This window comes from Salmo salar, chromosome 02 (assembly GCF_965601325.2).
Source record: "Salmo salar chromosome 02, fSalSal1, whole genome shotgun sequence".
Classification (NCBI taxonomy): Eukaryota; Metazoa; Chordata; class Actinopteri; order Salmoniformes; family Salmonidae; genus Salmo; species Salmo salar.
The window spans coordinates 30,857,676-30,880,515 of NC_138292.1; the positions used below are offsets into that span (position 1 = coordinate 30,857,676).

The window sequence follows — 22,840 nt, forward strand, 5'->3', positions numbered from 1 at the left end:
AGGCGGTGTCAGAGGAAGGCCCTAAAAATTGTCAAAGACCCCAGCCACCCCAGTCATAGACTGTTCTCTCTACTGCTGCATGGCAAGCGGTACCGGAGTGCCAAGTCTAGGACAAAAAGGCTTCTCAACAGTTTTTACCCCCAAGCCATAAGACTCCTGAACAGGTAATCAAATGGCTACCTGAACTTTCTGCATTGTGTGCCCCCCCAACCCCTCTTTTACGCTGCTGCTACTCTCTGTTTATCATATATGCATAGTCACTTTAACTATACATTCATGTACATACTACCTCAATTGGCCCGACAACCAGTGCTCCTGCACATTGGCTAACCGGGCTATGTGCATTGTGTCCCGCCAACCACCAGCCACCACCCGCCAACCCCTCTTTTACGCTACTGCTACTCTCTGTTCATCATATATGCATAGTCACTTTAACCATATCTACATGTACATACTACCCCAATCAGCCTGACTAACCGGTGTCTGTATATAGCCTCGCTACTGTATATAGCCTCGCTACTGTTTTTCACTATCTTTTTACTGTTGTTTTTATCTCTTTACTTACCTATTGTTCACCTAATACTTTTTTTGCACTATTGTTTAGAGCCTGTAAGTAAGCATTTCAGTGTAAGGTCTACTACACCTGTTGTATTCGGCGCACGTGACAAAGAAACTTTTAATTTGATTTGAAACCATCTTAGGCCTCAATCCCCCCTATCTGAGATATCTACTGCAGCCCTCATCCTCCACATACAACACCCGTTCTGCCAGTCATATTCTGTTAAAGGTCCCCAAAGCACACACATCCCTGGGTCACTCCTCTTTTCAGTTCGCTGCAGCTAGTGTCTGGAACGAGCTGCAACAAACACTCAAACTGGACAGTTTTATCTCCATCTCTTCATTCAAAGACTCAGTCATGGACACGCTTACTGACAGTTGTGGCTGCTTTGTGTGATGAATTGTTGTCTCTATCTTCTTGCCCTCTGTGCTGTTGTCTGTGCCCAATAATGTTTGTACCATGTTTTGTGCTCCTACCATGTTGTGTTGCTACCATTTTGTTGTTATGTTGTGTTGCTACCATATTGTTGTTATGTTGTGTTGCTACCATGCTGTGTTGTCATGTTGTGTTGCTACCATGCTGTGTTGTCATGTGTTGCTGCCTTGCTATATTGTTGTCTTAGGTCTCTCTTTATGTAGTGTCTCTCTTCTTGTGATGTGTGTTTTGTCCTATATTTTTATTTTTTATTTTTAATCCCCGGCCCCCGTCCCTGCAGGAGGCCTTTTGCCTTTTGGTAGGCCGTCATTGTAAATAAGAATTTGTTCTTAACTGACTTGCCTAGTTAAATAAAGGTTAAATAAAAAAAATAACAATACAAAACACACACCCATTGACTAGAAACCTACACACATCTTTTAGCACATGTCCATCTGTTGACATTCTAATGCCAGTAGAAAATGACCATCTTAAAATGCACTAGAGAGACAACATAACATGAGTCATGTTTCTCCGGAACGCCGAACCTGTTGTTTAAGCCATCTGGTTAATCTAAATCACCACTGACCGCTCTCTTTCTCCCACAACATAACAAAACCCCGTTTCAACGTCTAACTCACACACTCACACACACACACAGACACACAGGCACACACGCACACACGCACACCGGAAGGAAAGATACAATCTATATATGATCAATTCCCTGCTTTTCCCTGGATGAAAAGAACTCATTACAGCTGGGCCTTACTTTCTTTGGGCATTCATTGAGGGTTAGTGATAGCAGGTATCTACATTGCATTCGGAAAGCATTCAGACCCCTTCCCATTTTCAACATTTTGTTACGTTACAGCCTTATTCTAAAATGTATTATATACATGTTTTCCCTCATCAATCTACACTCAAACCCCATAATGACAAAGCGAAAACAGGTTTAGAATTTTTTGCAAATAAAAAATAAAAAACAGAAATACCTTATTTACAGAATGTTCAGACCCTTTGCTATGACTCAACATTAAACTCAGCTGCATCCTGTTTCCATTGATCATCCTTTAGACATTTCTACAACTTGATTGCAGTCCACCTGTGGTAAATTCAATTGATATAAAGTCCCACAGTTCTCAGTGCATGTCAGAGCAAAAACCAAGCCATGAGGTCAAAGGAATTGTCAGTAGAGCGCTGAGACAGGATTGTGTGGAGGCACAGATCTGGGGAAGGGTACCTGGTTTTGCTTTGTTATCATGGGGTATTGTGTGTAGATTGATGAGGAGGAGGGAATTTTTTTTTTTTAATCCATTTTAGAATAAGGCTGTAACGTAACAAATGTGGAAAAAGTCAAGGGGTCTGAATACTTTTAGAATGCACTGTATAGTGCCATAGAGCAGAGCCCAAAATCTCACCCTCTGTTCGCCTGTCAAACTCTAGACCACATTAGCTAGGGGACGCTCCATTTGTGCAGACAATGACACTGTAACGTATGTGCCTTGCCTGCCTGCGCTGGGATAATTTGTCAACCTAGTGTTGCCACATAGACAATTGAATTCCTTACTTAACTGGTGCTAGCCACTCCTTAATTGCTTTACATGCACTTTAAATGGGATTTATGCATTTTTCAAGACGCGGCTGTCACTTCCACATGTATATGTCTTGGAGGGGCCACTGTGTAGGAGGTATCAGAAGGATCATTTGCATGGTAGGGCACTGAAGACGTCTCTTAGGGAGGGAGAGAGAAGGGCTAATGATTCCAGGGATTCACCACAAGGACATCAAATATATGGATGTCTCACTTTCCTGGAGGAGTGAGAGTGAATACTGTATATGATGCTAGGCTGGCTGTGTGTTCGCGTGGCTCTAAAAGAGAGAGCAGTTAGAGAGTGGTAGTGGAGGTAGATAGAGTTGGGGGAGATAGAGAGAGGTTGGGGGAGATAGAGATAGGGGAGGTAGAGAGAGGTAGTGGAGGTAGAGAGAGGTAGGGGAGGTAGAGAGAGGTAGTGGAGGTAGAGAGAAGTAGAGAGAGGTAGGGGAGGTAGAGAGAGGTAGGGGAGGTAGAGAGAGGTAGGGGAGGTAGAGAGAGGTAGTGGAGGTTGAGAGAGGTAGTGGAGGTTGAGAGAGGTAGGGGAGGTAGAGAGAGGTAGTGGAGGTAGAGAGAGGTAGTGGAGGTAGAGAGAAGTAGAGAGAGGTGGGGGAGGTAGAGAGAGGTAGTGGAGGTAGAGAGAAGCAGAGAGAGGTAGGGGAGGTAGAGAGAGGTAGTGGAGGTAGAGAGAAGCAGAGAGAGGTAGGGGAGGTAGAGAGAGGTAGGGGAGGTAGAGAGAGGTAGGGGAGGTAGAGAGAGGTAGTGGAGGTAGAGAGAGGTTGAGAGAGGTAGAGAGAGGCACTGGAGGTAGAGAGAGGCACTGGAGGTAGAGAGAGGTAGTGGAGGTAGAGAGAGGTAGTGGAGGTAGAGAGAGATAGGGGAGGTAGAGAGAGGTAGGGGAGGTAGAGGTAGAGGAGGTAGAGAGAGGTAGGGGAGGTAGAGAGAGGTAGGGGAGGTAGAGAGAGGTAGGGGAGGCACGTAGAGGTAGAGAGAGGTAGAGAGAGGTAGAAGAAAGAGGAATGGGGAAGTAGAGAGATGTGCAGTAAGGGAGATAGAGACAGGTAGAGAGAGGTAGGGGATGTAGAGAGAGGTAGGGGAGGTAGAGAGAGGTATGGGGAAGTAGAGAGATGTAGGAGAGGTAAAGACAGGTAGGGGAGAGTTCGACAGAGTAATTAATATGAGCATATAGACACTTTCATCCAAAGTGCATTTATAGTTCATATTGATATAGAAATATATATTCAGTGTCTGTGGAGCAAGTATAAATAAAACCCACCATAACCTTGATGTTTCCAGCACCATGCTCTAACTAACCCAGTGAGCCATTGGAACCAGTGGGGATGAGGTAGGGTGAGGTAAAAAGAGTTAGGGGTGAGGTAGAAAGAAGCTAGGGGTGAGGTAGAAAGAGTTAGGGGTGAGGTAAAAAGAGTTAGGAGTGAGGTAGAAAGAAGCTAGGGGTGAGGTAGAAAGAAGCTAGGGGTGAGGTAGAAAGAAGCTAGGGGTGAGGTAGAAAGAAGCTAGGGGTGAGGTAGAAAGAAGCTAGGGGTGAGGTAGAAAGAGTTAGGGGTGAGGTAAAAAGAGTTAGGGGTGAGGTAGAAAGAAGCTAGGGGTGAGGTAGAGAGTTATGGGAGAGGTAGAAAGAGCTAGGTGTGAGGGGGTAATTGCAGTGGCAGAGGCCAGGGCAGGTCCAGACAGGGCACCACATCTCAGTGAGCAGAGGAACTCTGCAATCTACACTTCTACAGCACCACACAGCACCACTTTGTAAATCCTTGTGATGACAGCCAATATGTCACATTCCTTCCCCTTTCTAATTTAGTCAGCCTAGCAACAGTTAATCAGCTCAGATCCTAAACACTAGAAACTGACCACTGCAGTAAGAGCCCCAGAGATCACAGTCCACAGACCGACTAGAGAGGGATGAAATATAGACCCCGCCAAGCTGAACAGAGCTGTACTGCACTGGCCTGCTTACGTATCTACCCTCATGGTTTGAACAATGCTGGAAAGGACATGTGCGATGTCAAAGGATGTGAAAATAAAATATCCAAGTTGGCACAGTACAGTTCAGGTCAGAACCCTAACCCAAGGAAGGCTTCAGTAGTCGATTCTGTCAACGTTACTTAACAACAACAATCAATCAGATGGCATCTTTTCATCATCCTACTGTTCCATCACATCATGCCTTATTAGTTTGATCCAAATAGGTCAAGCCTGCCCTGCCTTACACAACCTGTCTTTACTGCATGGTGTGCAGTACACTGTTTACAACCTGAGATTGAGACAGTAAGGTACTGTATAGCTCCGTATGGGAGTTACAGGAATACAAATTGTATAATGTTTGACTATCTGAAGGGCATATCAGTACCCTCTCTCTCTATACCCCCAAATCTCCCATGTCTGTCTATGTCTGTCTTTTCTCTCTCTGATGAGTCACCGCACCAGCCCCTAGGGAGGGAGCTGGGAACAGAATAGAACAGAACAGAACGGGGGTAAAGTGATGTGAATTTAGCGGCAGTCAGTCAGGGAGGAGATGATTGAAAAAAACGGTTTATTTAAAGAAGACGTCAGACCAGTGGGCAGAATGAGTCAAGAACCATTATTAACAGCCACTTCAATGAGATTTAACTGATGCCAAGGGAGGGATACATCTCTATAGATGCGTGTGTGTGTGTTGAATTACTAGAATAGGCAATTGCCCTCAGAAAACGGCAATTTGACAGTACACTCATGGGTAGGGCTGTAACGGTGCACGTATTCATACCGAACCATTCAGTATGGGGACCTCTGAACCAGAATGATTATATCATTTTAAAATAATAATAAACTAGGCCTATAAACTATGCCTACGCTGCCCTGTATACCATTGCGCTGAAAAAACATTGTAGGCTATTCCGTTAAAACAACTAACGAGAGCCTAAACGCAGGTTGTAATAAACCTTCTAATCTTAACTGGTGCATTTCAAACTATCCATTTGTGAGGCGCAACCGGGAACTAGTTCTGTACCATGGCGAGTGGGTGGGGTAGATAAACCAGAATTTGAGGATCCTCCATCATCATTTAAATCTGTAGTTTAGGAACGATTTTGGCTTCACACTGGATTACAACGGCGTTGGACAGAGCGTTGTGGATAAAACGTTAACATTATGTTGCCACTGCTCAATGAGAATAACCTATGCAGAGTGACGAGAAGAGTCTCCGTGTGTGACAAAGCAAATTAGGAGATTTTCTAATCAATGGACGTTGGGATTAAAATGATGTAATTAAAGGTTAAACGAGAAGGATATGCTAAAAGTGAAAAGAGCCAACAGGTAGACTGCTACCATCTGAGGTGTTGTTATTGGACAGTAGAAAGCGCATGCAGTCTCAATTAGCCTAGCTAGCTAGCTAGCTAATTTGGCTAGTTTAGCTAAATAACTTATCTTCGTTTGATGCAGTCAAGTCAGGTACTACGTAATCATGTTGGATGATAAATAACCTAGCAATGACAAGCTAGAAGTGACTAGCGCGAGTCGGCTTGGTAAAGTGGCTTTCTGCCTTTCCCTCCCTCCTACTTGCTCCTGTGTCACTCGCTCACAGTACACACACCGCAAGGCCCCTCTGCCTGCTAGAGCGGCACCTCTTATTCCCTTGACGCTTTATCAGCTCAGGTTAATAAAGTAGTTTACACATTGAATTTTCCGTTGGGAACGAGTCTCTATATTAAAACATGTATTTATGCATATCGGGTCTGGTGGAAAATCCCCAGGTCCATTTCAGAACAGGTTCATATTTTTGGACCCATGAAGACCTCTACTTTAGAGGCCCAACATAACAATCCATGTCACAACAGACAATGCCAGGAACATTGTGAATGCTGTCATAGAAACTAGACTTGGGCCACAAATAGGGTGCTTTTTAGTTTAGCGTCTTTTGCCAAATAAACAAAAAGTTAAAGTTTCCCGCTGTACCGTAACTGAACCATAAACCCAAAACCGTAACAACCGTGGGTTTGGTAAACCGTCACACCCTACTCATGGGCACGCTTGATATGTCAGTATCTCAGTAGATCTATTTGTTTGGGTACACTGCCACTGCTTTTGTCTTCTTCCTTTAGTTCCTCTCGCTCTCCTCAGACAGAGACATGAACAGGAGTGATATTAGCCTGACTAGAGAAGGTCTACGCCTCAAATGGCACCCTATACCCTATTTAGTGCACTAATTTTGACCAAAAGAAGTGCACTACATCGGGAATAGGGTGCCATTTGGAACGCAGGCGAGGAAAACCCTTCCAATCACTTCAGCTTTGCCAAGCCACTTTCTGCTAGTGTTCTGGGGGTGAGAACAGAGAGAGCTGCCAGCTCTGTGTAAGAGCCAGAGTGTTGATGTACTGTGATGGCTTGCCGTCGCTACGCTAGCTAGCGTACCTTAGCCTTCCACTAAACCCAACCATCTCAGTGGCTGAGATGATCTAACAGGCCAATACCACACACCCTCACCTTCTCCTCATCCTCTCCTCACCCTGGAAATGCCACTGTGATTTGAGCACTAAAACATTTTTAAACCATACAAGTTTCAAAGTACTGTACAGTAGTTTTCTTTGCTTCATTTCATTTGCAAATAAAATAGAACACTTTCTCGTGTGTATCAAGAATGGTCCACAAAGGACATCCAGCCAACTTGACACAACTGTGGAAAGCATTGGAGTCAACATGGGCCAGCAACCCTGTGGAACACTTTCGACACCTTGTAGAGTCCATTCCCCGATTAATTGAGGCTATTCGGGGTGGGGGGGTGGGGGGGTGTGCAACTCAATATTAGGAAGGTGTATAAACACTCTATATACAAAGGTATGTGGACACCGCTTCAAATGAGTGGGTTCGGTTATTTTTGCCACACACGTTGCAGGTGTATGAAATTGAGCACAGAGCCATGCAATTTCCATAAACAGACATTGGCAGTAGAATGGCCTTAATGGAGAACTCAGTGACCTTCAATGAGGCACCGTCATAGGATGCCACTTTTCCAACAAGTCAGTTTGTCAACTATAGGTGCTGTTATTGTGAAGTGAGCAACAACGGCTTAGCCGCAAAGTGGTAGACCACACAAGCTCACAAGACAGGACTGGGGAGTGCTGAAGTGTGTAAAAATAGTCCATCCTCGGTTGCAACACTCACTACCGAGTTCCAAACTGACACTGGAAGCAACGTCAGCACCAGAACTGTTTGTCGGGAGCTTTATGAAATGGGTTTCTATGGCCAAGCAGCTGCACACAAGCCTAAGATCACCATGCGCAATGCCAAGCGTTGGCTGGAGTGGTGTAAAGCTTGCCGCGATTGTACTGGAGCAGTGGAAACTCATTCTCTGGAGTGATGAATCACGCTTCACCATCTGGCAGTCTGACGGACGGATCTGGGTTTGGCGGATGCCAGGAGAACACTACCTGCTCGAATGCATAGTGCCAACTGTAAAGTTTTGTGGAGGAGGAATAATGGTCTGGGGCAGTTTTTGATGGTTTGTGCTAGGCCCCTTAGTTCCAGTGAAGGGAAATCTTAACACTACAACATGACAACAATGACATTCTAGACAATTCTGTGCTTCCAACCTTGTGGCAACAGTTTGGGGAAGGCCCTTTCCTCTTTCAGCATGACAATGCCCCCGTGCACAAAGCGAGGTCAATACAGAAATGGTTTGTCGGGATCGGTGTGAAAGAACTTGACTGGTCTGCACAGAGCCCTGATCTCAACCCCATCGAACACCTTTGGGATGAATTGGAACGCTGACTGTGAGCCAGGCCTAATCGCCCAACATCAGTGCCCGACCTCTCTAACGCTCTTGTGGCTAAATGTAAGAAGTCCCCGCAGCAATGTTCCAACATCTAGTAGAAAGCCTTCCCAGAAGAGTGGAGGCAGTTATAGCAGCAAAGGGGGGATGTTCGACGAGCAGGTGACCACATACCCTAGATTATCAAAAGTATTTAGACATACATAGCTGAATCCACTAATTTGAAGGGGTATCCACATGCTTTTCTATCTATAGTGTATTTCAACACCTGTCCCTGTTATTGCCAATACAGTGATGTGACGTAAACTATATTGTTTACTATATGAGAGCTTGGTGTCTCAAGACACCATGTGTAAAGGGTTTTCATCATCATAAAATATTACCTTCAGAAAACCTTCACAACGCCATCTGGCTCATATATAAATCAAAACTATATGCACAGAATGCACCAGGTGTACCTATCACTCCTAGATAGAGCTCCCTGGTGATTCTCTGTGTTTTATAGCCTTTTAGAAGGTTCTGAGCGTTCCATCTCCTCCCATAGATCACACAGGTCACACCCCCAGTAAGGTCAGATCCCCAGTTAGAAAAACATCCACTTTGGGCAACGTGGTAGATGAAAAAAGATTCCTATTTAAATGGATCCTGTCAGATAAGGATGAGCTCAGCCAACATCAGTCAAAAGCAGCTGGTGGAGAGCAGGGAGCAACATTACATTGGATCCTTTCCATTTTGTACTTTTTCCCACCATTGCAAAATGTCACAGCAGTCAGCAAATTGAAAAAAGATAGCCAGCCATTCATGCGTTTCCCTTCCCACATCCAAATCGTATGAAGACGCTTGTTTGGGCCCACAGTTTTCTAATCTGTCTTTATATAAGATATGAAATGATTTGATCCGGGGGGATGAAAGTGAAAGTGCAGACAGAGAGAGAGAAATGGAGAAAGAGAGAGACAAAGAGAGAGAGCGAAAGAGAGAGAGGGAGAGAGAGAGAGAGAGACTTGCAGTAGCTATAGCAGATCTTTGAAGAGCCATATTTCGCCCCAGTATTCTTCACACTACCAATTACCATGCTTAACAAACATCCTGCCACCCACCTCGCCCGGAGGTGTTCTGTCTCTCAATTCAATTCTATTCAAAGGGCTTTATTGGCATGGGATGTTTATATTGCCAAAGCAAGTGAAATAGATAAACAAAAGTGAAATAATGAATAAAAAATGAACAGTAAAGATTACACTAACAAGTTTCAAAATAATAGACATTTCAAACGTCATATTATGGCTATGTACAGTGTTATAATGATGTGCAAATAGTTAAAGTACAAAATGGGAAATAAATAATCATAAATATGGGTTGTATTTACAATGGTGTTTGTTCTTCACGGGTTGCCATTTTCTTGTGGCAAGAGGTTACAAATCTTGCTGCTGTGATGGCACACTTTGGTATTTCACCCTATAGATATGGGCGTTTATCAAAATTGGATTTGTTTTAGAAATCTTTGTAGGTCTGTGTAATCTGAGGGAAATATGTGTCTAATATGGTCTTACATTTGGCAGGAGGTTAGGAAGTGCAGCTCAGTTTCCACCTCATTTTGAGGGCAGTGTGCGCATAGCCTGTCTTCTCTTGAGAGCCAGGTCTGCATATGGCAGCCTTTCTCAATAGCAAGCCTATGCTCACTGAGTCTATACATAGTGAAAGATTTCCTTAATTGTGGGTCCGTCACAGTGGACAGGTATTCTGCCACTGTGTACTCTCTGTTTAGGGCCAAATAGCATTCCAGTTTGCTCTGTTTTTTGGTAAATTCTTTCCAATGTGTCAAGTAATTATATTTTTGTTTTTTCATGATTTCTCTCTGCTCTCTCTCTCACTCCCTCTCTTTCTCTCCCTCTCTTTATTCTCTACTCTCTCTGCCCTCTACTCTGTTGCTACTGATGTCACAATCTGTATTAACAAAAACCATCCCATATTACTGTAACAAAGAGATAAAGAGAAGATATGAAAGAGAAAAATATCGCTCATTTAAAAAATAGACAGTATACATCACACTAAAAGACCAAAGCTTTGAGAATTGGAATTCTAATTTGTTTATGAAAGGTAATTTACTACAGTAGCTCATGTAATAGAACAATATCTGTTTTCCTGTTTCTGACGGCAGCGTTTAGTTTGCCCTCTGGCCGGCATTGAGTGCTGCTGGTGTTTCATGTGAGTAATGAAATCACATTTTCATTTGACTCTACCTAGGTGTTCACCCCGGAACGCACGGACCCCGAGTGACCGGCTGCTACGGTGCTTTCACCCAACGAGGAGGAGGAGGAGGGAGGATGAGAGGGGAGGATGCAGGGGTGGTACTAGATGAAAGCACCATGGGTTGCCTGGCATCATGCCACAACAATATGCCAACATGTCCAAGGTGGTGGTGCTCAGGGCTTGCAGGGGGACAAGGTTTTCCCTCGGTTTAACTAGGGAATGTTCACAATCAACCCCCCCCAAGGGCCACTTCTTTCTTCCCCTGAGATGTGTGGAATTTAGTCAAAACATGCTACCATTGTGAAGCCACATCCTGTACAGCAGACAACTATGTTAAATAGCGTGAAAAGAAAGTAGCAGGCAAATGTGATCAAATGCAACTTAGGCTAGCCTGCTATAATGAAGCCTGCTATATAGCTTATGTAGCATAGCTCAATGACTTTTCAACAGCAGTCAATAAAGTAGAATGGAGCACTTTAAGTAGTAATGAATCATTGGTTTCTTCAAAGTTGAAGGCCAACAGTTCTGTAGGCAGTTTTTGGTATTCACTTCACTATGTGTACCCTAGCTGCAAGCTAAGGCACCAATTCCACTGACATGCAATCAGCAAATTCATTACATATTTAATTTAATAGATTTAAAAGCAGGGGGAAAAGCGGAGGAAAAATATTGTTAAGCGAGATTAGAATTGATCAGTTAGAAGCCTGGGAGCGATGGAAAACAGGTCTGACAAATAGAATGGAACATAGAACAGAACAGTGCACTAAAACTAGAACCCTTTCAGAACCATACCTCCAGCAGTGGCCAAGCTCCTCCTTTGAAGTCAGAAATGGAGACTGAAAAGTAATCCTGTAAAATACAGTTTTCTAAATACAGCTGCATACAAATTTCATCAGCTGGTGGCCATGGAAGGCATGCCCGCAAGGCTCAGTTACCCCCAGCATGAGCTAGAGAGGAAACAGCGGTGTGGCTCTCAAACCACTCTACATCCATCCCATGCATGACACCATGCTTTCTCCCGGCCGCCTGTGAAATTGTATGGGTATATTCGAGGGGGAAAAGGCTAAATGAAACCCAGTTGTCACGTCCTAACCAGTAAAAGGGATCATTTGTAATTGTAGTATGGTCAGGGCGTGGCGGGGGGTGTTTGTTTTGTGTGTTTTGGGGTTTGCTTGTTTCCAGGGGATATGTTCTAGTTTTCTTTTTCTATGTGTGGCCAAGTATGGCTTCCAATCAGAGGCAGGTGTCTTTCGTTGTCTCTGATTGGAAGCCATACTTAGGCAGCCTGTTTTTCCTGTGTTCTTGTGGGTGGTTGCTTTCTGTATAGTCTGTGTACCTTGCAAAACTGTTGATCGGCGGTTTGTTGTTTTCGTTTAAGTGTTCACTTTATTACTTTAATAAAAAGAAGATGAGCACTATACCCGCTGCGTTTTGGTCACCTTTCATCGACGCCTGTGACACCAGTGAAACTCTTCAGGGGCCCACTTTGCTATCTTCACAGACATGTAAGCAGATTAACATTAGTTTTAGCTCCAGAGAAAGAAACAGAAGGCAGAGTTTTTATTGAAGAGACTGAACTCCTTACTAGGAGCAGGCCAAAGCCTCAATGTCTATGATGAAGAGTGTATAGGTATGACAGAAGAAAGAGAAGGCTATATTCAATATATGCTTTATTCCTGCACCAACATTGCCTTTTCTTAAACCCTTCAATCACCAGCCATCCACTGGATGTGGTCCGGTGACAATAGATGTTGTCACCTAACAATGGCCACGTAGGAGTTAGCAAAGCAGCACAAACACATTTTCTCACAGTCAACCCAGGTACATAAGGCACCAGTGGAAGACAACGTGAGACACGGTAAGGGCCAGTCAGTCCTTGTAGATAGTCTAAAGTGGTAGACAGACAACATGTGGTAGAGTGGTAGATAGACAACACTGTTCCATTAATAGCCTGGCAGATCAATGGAACACTTGAGTCAGTCCACACCTGCTGCTTCTGCTGTCCATCAATAAGCAGTAAGACCCACAACACATTACAGTATCTGATAGTACTTTCAGAGGAATTGATCACGGGGTTTTAGCCGACAAAGATACACTGCATGTCAGTGACGGTGAATGTGAGCACTTACCTGAATAGTTTTCTCTAGTTCATATTAATAATGGGGGAGGGGGGGGGGATCAACACGGTCAAATATCGGGATATTATTTTTGACGATGGCTGGCAAATCATTTTGACAATATCGCAACATTATTTTAAGTTAGACTCCAGTATTTTTCCTTCATAGCTTGTTCTCTCTTCTTTTTAAATCGGGAGCCAATGATATCGTACTGTGAGGTCCCTGGCAATTCCCAGCCCTAATTCAAAGGGCATATTATTTTACTGTAAGTCTATCCTTATATCCTAGTCTTGTGCACAGTGAGACAGTGAGAAGGACAGACTGCAACCGTACATCCTCTTTGCCCTCCTCAGGTTCTGAATTCTAAAATGGAATCTACAGCCCCAGAGATGATGTGTCCCATGACAAACGATACTGTCACCTAATAGGTCCCTTTCCTCTCTGAGTCAAACCCTTCCCTCATCACTTTCCCTCAGAGTTAGCGGTCCTCAGGCAGTACTAGTGCTGCTGTGAGCTGCTATGCTGCTGCCGCTGTTGCCAGGCTCAGGCACCACAAGAAGAGGGTTCAAATTAACGAATACAAACACCCCCAACATAAATCATCTCTGAATGACGAGGCTGGCTGACCTGCATCTCAATGATTTCATGTCTTTAATGGTCAAACTACATGTACTTTGTTGCCCAGATTCCCAAGGTCAGTGAGGACGCCTGGACCAGGCATCAGAGCAATCGGAGAAATTGGAGCTACCGCGGTGGTCTCTTCATCCAGCAGGCCTTGGCAGGGGGTTAAACATCCCCTCTGGTGATCCCAGGGGACCGTTCTCCTGTCCCCCACCTCTGCATAAATAACAAATTAAGTGCAAGGGGTTTGCGTGCGTGTTTGTGAGTGTGTGTATGTATTCATGTGTGGGTGGGGGGGATGTCAATGGTGAATCTGTTATTCTGTTTATTATATACCCTTTCTTATGGATTCCTTAACTAGGCGTTTTGATGTGACACATCCTAACTAGGCGTTTTGATGATGTGACACATCCTAACTAGGCGTTTTGATGATGTGACACATCCTAACTAGACGTTTTGATGATGTGACACATCCTAACTAGACGTTTTGATGATGTGACACATCCTAACTAGACGTTTTGATGATGTGACACATCCTAACTAGGCGTTTTGATGATGTGACACATCCTAACTAGACGTTTTGATGATGTGACACATCCTAACTAGACGTTTTGATGATGTGACACATCCTAACTAGACGTTTTGATGATGTGACACATCCTAACTAGGCGTTTTGATGATGTGACACATCCTAACTAGGCGTTTTGATGATGTGACACATCCTAACTAGGCGTTTTGATGATGTGACACATCCTAACTAGGCGTTTTGATGATGTGACACATCCTAACTAGACGTTTTGATGATGTGACACATCCTAACTAGGCGTTTTGATGATGTGACACATCCTAACTAGACGTTTTGATGATGTGACACATCAAGTAGGTTAATTTTCATCTTTGGCTGACGTATGTAGTCTGTAATGTCATGGCGAACAAAGTTGTCAAGGTCAAATAGAACATGTTAAATCATGTTCATTATCGAAGAAAGGGAATAAAGGAATACATTACTCTGTGAGTCATTGTTGTGAATGATAGAGACAAAATCAGGTACATCGATTCAGGAAGATCTTTTCCTCTATGCTGAATATCCATGGAACATCCCACCTGTAAAGGTGTCATTTATTCACACTCAGTGCCACTCAGTCAGTCAGTCCATATTAAAGCATCAAACATATTTAAACAGACCCCTAGGCTCAGTCTGTGTCTGTGTCCATCCACAAGTAATGAGTCCCACTCATATTGTTGTAGTAATTTCATTACAGCCCACACTGGAAGCAATTATAGCTCCAAGCTTGACAGCTTACCTCCAATGTACTCACATCCTACCATACCTCTGTCTGTACATTATGCCTTGAATCTATTCTATCGTGCCCAGAAACCTGCTCTTTTTACTCTCTGCTCCGAACGCACTAGACGACCAGTCCTGATAGCCTTTAGCCGTACCCTTATCCTACTCCTCCTCTGTTCCTCTGGTGATGTAGAGGTTAATCCAGGCCCTGCAGTGCCTAGCTCCACTCCTACTCCCCAGGTGCTCTCATTTGTTGACTTCCCATAGATTGGAAAGCTGCCGCGGCCATCCCCCTGTTCAAAGGGGGAGACACTCTAGACCCAAATGGCTGCAAACCTATATCTATCCTACCCTGCCTTTCTAAGGTCTTCGAAAGCCAAGTTAATAAACAGATTACCGACTATTTCGAATCCCACCGTACCTTCTCGCTATGCAATCTGGTTTCCGAGCTGGTCATGGGTGCACCTCAGCCACGCTCAAGGTCCTAAACGATATCATAATTGCCATCGATAAGAGGCATTACTGTGCAGCCGTATTCATCGACCTGGCTAAGGCTTTCGACTCTGTCAATCACAACATTCTTATTGGCAGACTCAACAGCCTTGGTTTCTCAAATGATTGCCTCGCCTGGTTCACCAACTACTTCTCTGATATAGTTCAGTGTGTCAAATCGGAGGGCCTGTTGTCCGGACCTCTGGCAGTCTCTATGGGGGTGCCACAGGGTTCAATTCTCAGGCCGACTCTCTTCTCTGTATACATCAATGATGTCGCTCTTGCTGCTGGTGATTCTTTGATCCACCTCTACGCAGACGACACCATTCTATGTACATCTGGCCCTTCTTTGGACACTGTTAACTAGCCTCCAGACAAGCTTCAATGCCATTCAACTCCAACTGCTCTTAAATACAAGTAAAACTAAATGCATGCTCTTCAACCGATCGCTGCCTGCACTCGCCCGCCCGTCCAGCATCACTACTCTGGACGGTTCTGATTTAGAATATGTGGACAACTACAAATACCTAGGTGTCACATTAGACATCTCCAATCCAAAATTAAATCTACAATCGGCTTCCTATTTCGCAACAAAGTATCCTTCACTCATGCTGCCAAACATACCCTCGTAAAACTGACCATCCTACCGATCATCGACTTTGGCGATGTCATTTACAAAATAGCCTCCAACACTCTACTCAACAAATTGGATGCAGTCTATCAGTGCCATCCGTTTTGTCACCAAAGCCCCATATACTATCCACCACTGCGACCTGTACGCTCTCCCTCGCTTCATACTCGTCGCCAAACCCACTGGCTCCAGGTCATCTACAAGTCTCTGCTAGGTAAAGCCCTGCCTTATCTCAGCTCACTGGTCACCATAGCAGCACCCACCCGTAGCACGCGCTCCAGCAGGTATATCTCACTGGTCACCTCCAAAGCCAATTCTTCTTTTGGTCGTCTTTCCTTCCAGCTGCCAATGACTGGAACGAACTGCAAAAATCACTAAAGCTCGAGACTCATATCTCCCTCACTAGCTTTAAGCACCAGCTGTCAGAGCTGCTCACAGATCACTGCACCTGTACATAGCCCATCTGTAAACAGCCCATCCAACTACCTCATCCCCATACTGTATTTATTTAGTTATTTATCTTTCTCCTTTGCACTGCAGTATCTCTACTTGCACATTCATCTTCTGCACATTCTACCAATCCAGTGTTTAATTGCTATATTGTAATTACTTCGCCACCATGGCCTATTTATTGCCTTACCGCCCTTATCCTATCTCATTTGCACATGCTGTAAATCGACTTTTTCTACTGTATTATTGATTGTATGTTTGTTTATTCCATGTGTAACTCTGTGTTCTTGTATGTGTCGAACTGCTTTGCTTTATCTTGGCCAGGTCGCAGTTGTAAATGAGAACTTGTTCTCAACTGGCCTACCTGGTTAAATAAAGGTGAAAGATTTTTAATATTTTTTTTTAAATGGCAGCATGATGGCTGAATAATGAGCTGAGGAGTGAAGGTGGTACTGGGGTTGGGTCCACTCGACTCTCCTCTCCTCACCGTCCGTTCGTCTCAGACTATTTTGGCATGTAAACACTGGCAAGCTTCATTAGAGGACCATATCCCCAGACAGAATACAGATAGAAATGACATCAACCTCAGAGAGAATTATAGGGACCTCTCTTTGTTCACCCCCGTTCCAGATTTATAGCTATAGCTTCGTTAGCGGAGGACTTTCGGGGCAAAGTTTTAATGAGTTGTATACAAAACTGTAATTCAGCTCTCCGCTCCATAAATGTTCCCTTGGATGAAAGATAAAATTTAACGGTGCTCAAGTTACCTTTTAATGAGAATGTATAAACACGACCGATTAAGCTGTGACTGGATTCTGAGGCTCTGGGCCCATCTAGGCCCATCTATAACAGTAAAACAGTCTATCTAGTATCGGAGGGAAGTTATAGTAAATGTAATGAAAGACAGACAGGGCTAATGTGTTTTCCCTTGGTAAGGGAAGGTTCTAGATTTATCATCCTCACCTCTGTTCCAGACTTCATTCCAATAAAATGCAAGGTAGCCTAAAGTACTATGTCAGACGTGAGACTGATTAAAGTTTAATGAAATACTTTAATTAAAGTCTCTGTGTGTATGCAGATGGACGCTTCAGTGACTGTGTGTGGCGGGGGGGGGGGGGGGGGGGGGCAAGGATGGAAAACCAATATAAAAAGATCCACAGTTGCAGCTCAGACTTTTAGACAGATAACCAGATTTCCACAGTCGTATTTTGTCTTAGCAGAAGAACTACACTTTGTCTCATATTCATCAAAATGGGAATGAGTTGGAGAATCTGAATTTTCAAGATGGGCTGCTATAAAATATTCACTTTCAGCACATCCATGTCATCTGTTCAGTTGATCCAGTCCCCCTGAAGACAGTGAGGTATCTTAGTTTTACCATACGATACTCAACCTGCTCATGATTATATGCATTTCATATGCATGACTAGAATCACGACAAACCTCTTCCCCCTGTGTGTTGACACCATGTATGTTATGCTGTCTACAAATCATAATAAACAGTATTGCGTCTTAATTTTAGCACAGCATTTGTCTCAGGGCGGGACAAAGAGGAATAAAACCCATTAATAAGCCACTCAGCCAAAACACAACCACCACAAGAGCAACAGAAACAACAACAATACAATTCCAACGTTTTAACGTTTGTTGGTATGAAATAGGTTCAAGGTGCTTATTAAAAATCTTGACTTGATTTACGTTGATAAAAAATGGTATTGTCACAACTACAGTAAGGTTCCACCCGAGGCTGACATACTCATACACATTCTGCTTTACGTAACAACAGGAAGCAGAAAAGGTACATTTCATACATTATGTAATTCAGGAAAAATCTATTTGATGACCAACATTGATTTGTTATTTGATGACCAACACAGGGCTGTTTGTTTTACATGTGACAGAGGCTGTTGGACATTAATGAAGCGGGCTTGTCAGTAAGTAGGGGAATGTGTTAGGTCTTGATGGGACCATTATTTACATCAGCTGGTATACATATGAAGAGTACAGTATGCCCAGGCTTGATTGTAAAGAAAGGGAGAGAGAGTGTCGCGTCTGACAGGTGTGTGCTGTGTCATTAGCATGATATGACAGGGGGTTCTGAGGAGCTGTGGCGAAGGGGACGATTCAATCAAGGAGAACTCGTCATCAATTGAGTCATCCACCTTGTAAATCATCTCACCTTCACTTGATTATATTATATTACAATATATTATGTTCATATACTGTATTATTATCAGGTCGCAATGCCGTTTTTATTTTAAAAAACGTAATAGAAAATCTTCTAATCTTCTATAAAGATAATTAAGGTAATTTTCAGGATGGTCCCTCCCACATGTTGTGAGGAAAATGGGTATCATTTCGCCCCCCAAACCAAAACGGTTGGGAGCTTAACATTTCAGTTTATTTCAGTTAATAAGGTACTTATCTTAAAAGCCCTCTATTAGCAAGTTGACGTTCTAGAAGCATTCAACACAATACAAAATTGTTTTCCCACCATGCATTTGACATGATGTGGGGATAATTTAGACAAAGCTCTTAGAAACCGTTTGAGGCAGAGAACTCCCATTGGTTTTCTTTGAACACTGATGTTAGGCAAGGTGCCTTTGACCATTATTTAATATATTTTTGTGAACTAGCTGTAACTTCCTGTTAGAACATGCACTGTTATGTGATTATTCAAGCTAGGCAGTTTGTTTAATTTTATTCTGGCATGAGAGTGTTTTTATACTTCTGAAAATATATGAGGGAGGAGTTCCAGTGGTGAATATTAATTATATTTCAGGATGTAATCCACAGGCAATTAGTTATCTCTTGTGTAATACTAATGCCTGGCTTCATTTCTTTACAGATGATGTCTGATTGTGTGTGTGTGTGTGTGTGTGTGTGTGTGTATGTGTGTGCGTGTGTCTCCATGTCTTACGGAAACAATAACATTATATTTGAAGAAGAATAACTAAAATAGAAACAAATAGAACTATGAATAAATTAGGAACCTTTGAACTGGCATTATTTGTGATTGAAAAGAGGCAAAATAAAGTTTGTATTGACCTTAACTCAAAAGTCTCCTCTCTCTCTAAAGTCAAATTCAGCTCCAAAACATGAGCAAAAATTCAAAAACAGCTGACATGAAATGTCAGTTTGTATCAGACAAAGCCATTTTAAAATGCCCTGAGATTTGTGACAGTCCCCCCCCCCCCCCCACCCCCACAATAGCACAAAATAGTTCAAATCTGTGACGTCATTCTGACCTTTTGGTGCTGAACATCTTGGCGATGTCTTGTTGCTGCTGTTCAGATGGTTGTTCTAGGTGAGAGGGTGAGCCTTCAGACTGTAGACCTGAGAGAGGGAGAGCGGAGGGGAAAGAGACAGACAGACAGACAGACACAGACAGACAGACAGACAGACAGACAGACAGACAGACAGACAGACAGACAGACAGACAGACAGACAGACAGACAGACAGACAGACAGACAGACAGACAGACAGACAGACAGACAGACAGACAGACAGACAGACAGACAGACAGACAGACAGACAGACAGACAGACAGAGAGAAAGAACACAAACACACAGTGAGATTTTCAGCATGCCAGTGTCACCCAGGAGCTGTCAAGGTAGCATGGCTGAACACTCCCCCCAAACAACCCCAATTACCTGCCCTCAAACTGATAGAGGATGACTGACTAGGCAACTAGAGGGGCACAGTGCACAAAACACAGCTATGGTTTAAAAAACAACATTGTTATACAGGAGGTGCAGTATACCATGCCAACTTCAACAGGTCACTCTGTATTTACTATGCCTCGTCTGAACAGGTAAATTAATGAGTAATACAAAGTGGTGCACACAGATATCCATACATATTCTGCTGCTCCTGTGTGTTCCTCCCCTCCAGTATAATGTCTGGGACTTTAGCCTCCTGCCCTGTCATGCTCTGTAAAGGTTACCACAGTGGAGGAGACGATTCAATAATTAATGCAGACAGATCCATGTGGGGCTCACTTCTCAACTTCTCGTCTGTAATGAGAAGAGCGGGGGAGGAGGAGAGAAGAAGGGAGGGGACTGAGGCTGCCTGACTGATTGACTGACAGGGCCACTCAGCTCAGTTTAGCTCTAGGGTAGCGGGTTGATTTGGAATTCAGCCCAAGTGAAACTGCCACTCTTCAGCACCAAAGGATGATGTGAAACCAGTGTGGTTAGAGTATCTTTACATTAATAGTCGGATGCAGAAAGAATGAACCCCTCACACACACACACACGCACAATCATTCATACTCTACTCAATTATGTACTGTAATATATGCATTATGAATAAGAGCTCATGTAAATCATTAAGAACCGATAGTTTTGTAAAGCAGGGTCTCCCAAACTTGGTCCTGGGGCCCCCCCTGGGTCCACGTTTCGTTTTTTGCCGAGCACTACACACCTGATTCAAATATCCAACTCATCATGAAGCTTTGATTATTTGAATCAGCTGTGTAGTGCTGCGGCAGGACCGAGTTTGGAAAACCCTGGTATAAAGTACTGTTACATAGGAGACTTGGTATAAATTCAGCTCAGAGGATTAGGGATTATTCAGCTATTTCTGGGACATTGTTAAAAACCCCTGGCATTATCTCTGACAGCAGAGAGACCAAACAACTAGGTTAAAGGTCACATCCATCAGGCATCAGAGGGATATTATTGGCTATTATTAGGTTATGACATGGTCACCGCATGTTGATGATGATCATGAGGACTTTATTGTATTTGTTAGGAAATTATTGTTGCGTCATACAGCATCCAACACTGGATCAGGAGACCTGTTTGGTCGAAACACGAACATCTCTTAATGGGGAAATTCAAATTGGATTTTATTTATGAAAATAATCCTTAAATAAATCATGTTAAATATTGGACCCACTATATAGACGATTGCTTTATGATCTGGACGGGTTACGAAATTAAATTAAACAAATGTCTTAACTACATTAACTCTAGAATAGAATCCATTTCCTTCACTATAGAAAAGAACATTAACTCTATACATTTCTTAGACGTACTGTACTTGTTACAAAGAAGGGACAATCTCTAAGTACTACAGTTTACAGAAAACCTACAGATAAAACTACTATACTGACAGCTGATAGTTATCACCCTCTCCCCCTAAAAGGAGGTTTACCAGTAAGCCAACTTCATAGCCAGCGTCGCATCTGTGACACAGAGGAAGACTGTGATAGACAATTAAATTCTCTCCTTGAGCATTTCCGCTTGAGAGGAAAGCCCGAAACATGGCTTGATAAAGCTCAAAAACAAGTTAAATGTCACGTTGGTATGAATGATTCGGGAGAGAGGCGCAGGAATGCGTAATAGGGGTTATTGTGCAGCGCAACGACACTGGCCTCGAGGACGATCACAGGAACACAGTGCGGGTCGTTCAGGACCCGATGCAGCTGCCGAAGTTGCATCGTTGTCGGACGATGCAGTTGCAGCTGCCGAAGTTGCGGCGGCGCCGGACGGACCAGTCGCAGCGTCGTCGGACGGGCCATTCCATTAAGGGTCGATTATTCTGTCACGCTGGTATGAGTGATTCGGGAGACAGGCGCAGGAATGCATAATATATATTTTTTTTTTCACCCAAATTACAACGGGCCATGTGAAGGCACGGGGACGAAGACCAAACAAACACGTATACAGCACACAGGGTGGAAACCCAAACAAAAGAGCGAGGAGTACCTCGAATAAATAACACAAGCGCACAATGATACCACACGGGACGAGACCCGTAATCATCTGCGCAATCCACAATGGCACAAAAGCCAAAACACACAGCACAGGTACTCACACAACCAACGGACATCGTAACAATAATCGACCGCCCAATGGAAACCAAAGGGCACATATATACAAATACAATCAGTGGGAATAGGGGCCAGGTGTGCGTAATGAAAGTTCCAGAGGGATCCGTGACATTAACAGCTTGAACAAAAGCCAGTTACTTAATAAATCCCAGCAAAAACAGATGGAACAGTTCTCTGTAAACTACACTGAACAAAAATATAAACGCAACATGTAAAGTGTTGGTCCCATGTTTCATTAGCTGAAATAAAATATACCAGAAATGTTTCATACACACAAAAAGCTTATTTCTCGCGAATTTTGTGCACAAATTTGTTTACATCCCTGTTAATGAGCATTTCTCCTTTGCCAAGATAATCCTTTCACCTGACAGGTGTTGCATATCAAGAAGCTGATTAAACAGCATGATTATTACACAACAAAATGCTACAGATGTCTTAAGTTTCGAGGGAGCGTGCTATTGGCATGCTGACTGCAGGAATGTCCACCAGAGCTATTGCCAGAGAATTTAATGTTAATTTCCCTACCATACGCTGCCTCCAACATCGATTCAGAGAATTTGGCAGTACGTCCAACTTGCCTCACAACCGCACACCACGTGTATGGCGTCATGTCAGCGAGCAGTTTGCTGATGTCAACGTTTTGAACAGAGTGCCCCATGGTGGTGGTGGGGTTATGTTATGGGCAGGCATAAGCTACGGACAGCGAACACAATTGCATTTTATCGATGGCAATTTGAATGCACAGAGATACTGTGACGAGATCCTGAGGCCCATTGTGAGGCCCATTTCTTTCAAGGTATCTGTGACCAACAGATGCATATC

At 43.5% G+C, this 22,840-nt stretch overlaps 1 protein-coding gene across 4 annotated transcripts in view; it reads right to left on the reverse strand.

The window, feature by feature from the left end:
• Positions 1-22,840, reverse strand: part of LOC106579063 (oxidation resistance protein 1) — a 185,557-nt gene that overhangs the window by 143,536 nt on the left and 19,181 nt on the right. For all 4 annotated transcript variants that reach the window (XM_014158581.3, XM_014158615.3, XM_014158600.3 and 1 more), the window contains exon 2: positions 19,426-19,513. In XM_014158581.3, the coding sequence (XP_014014056.1) occupies positions 19,426-19,442 (17 nt within the window). In that variant the 5' untranslated portion in view covers positions 19,443-19,513. The remainder of the gene's footprint in view (positions 1-19,425; positions 19,514-22,840) is intronic.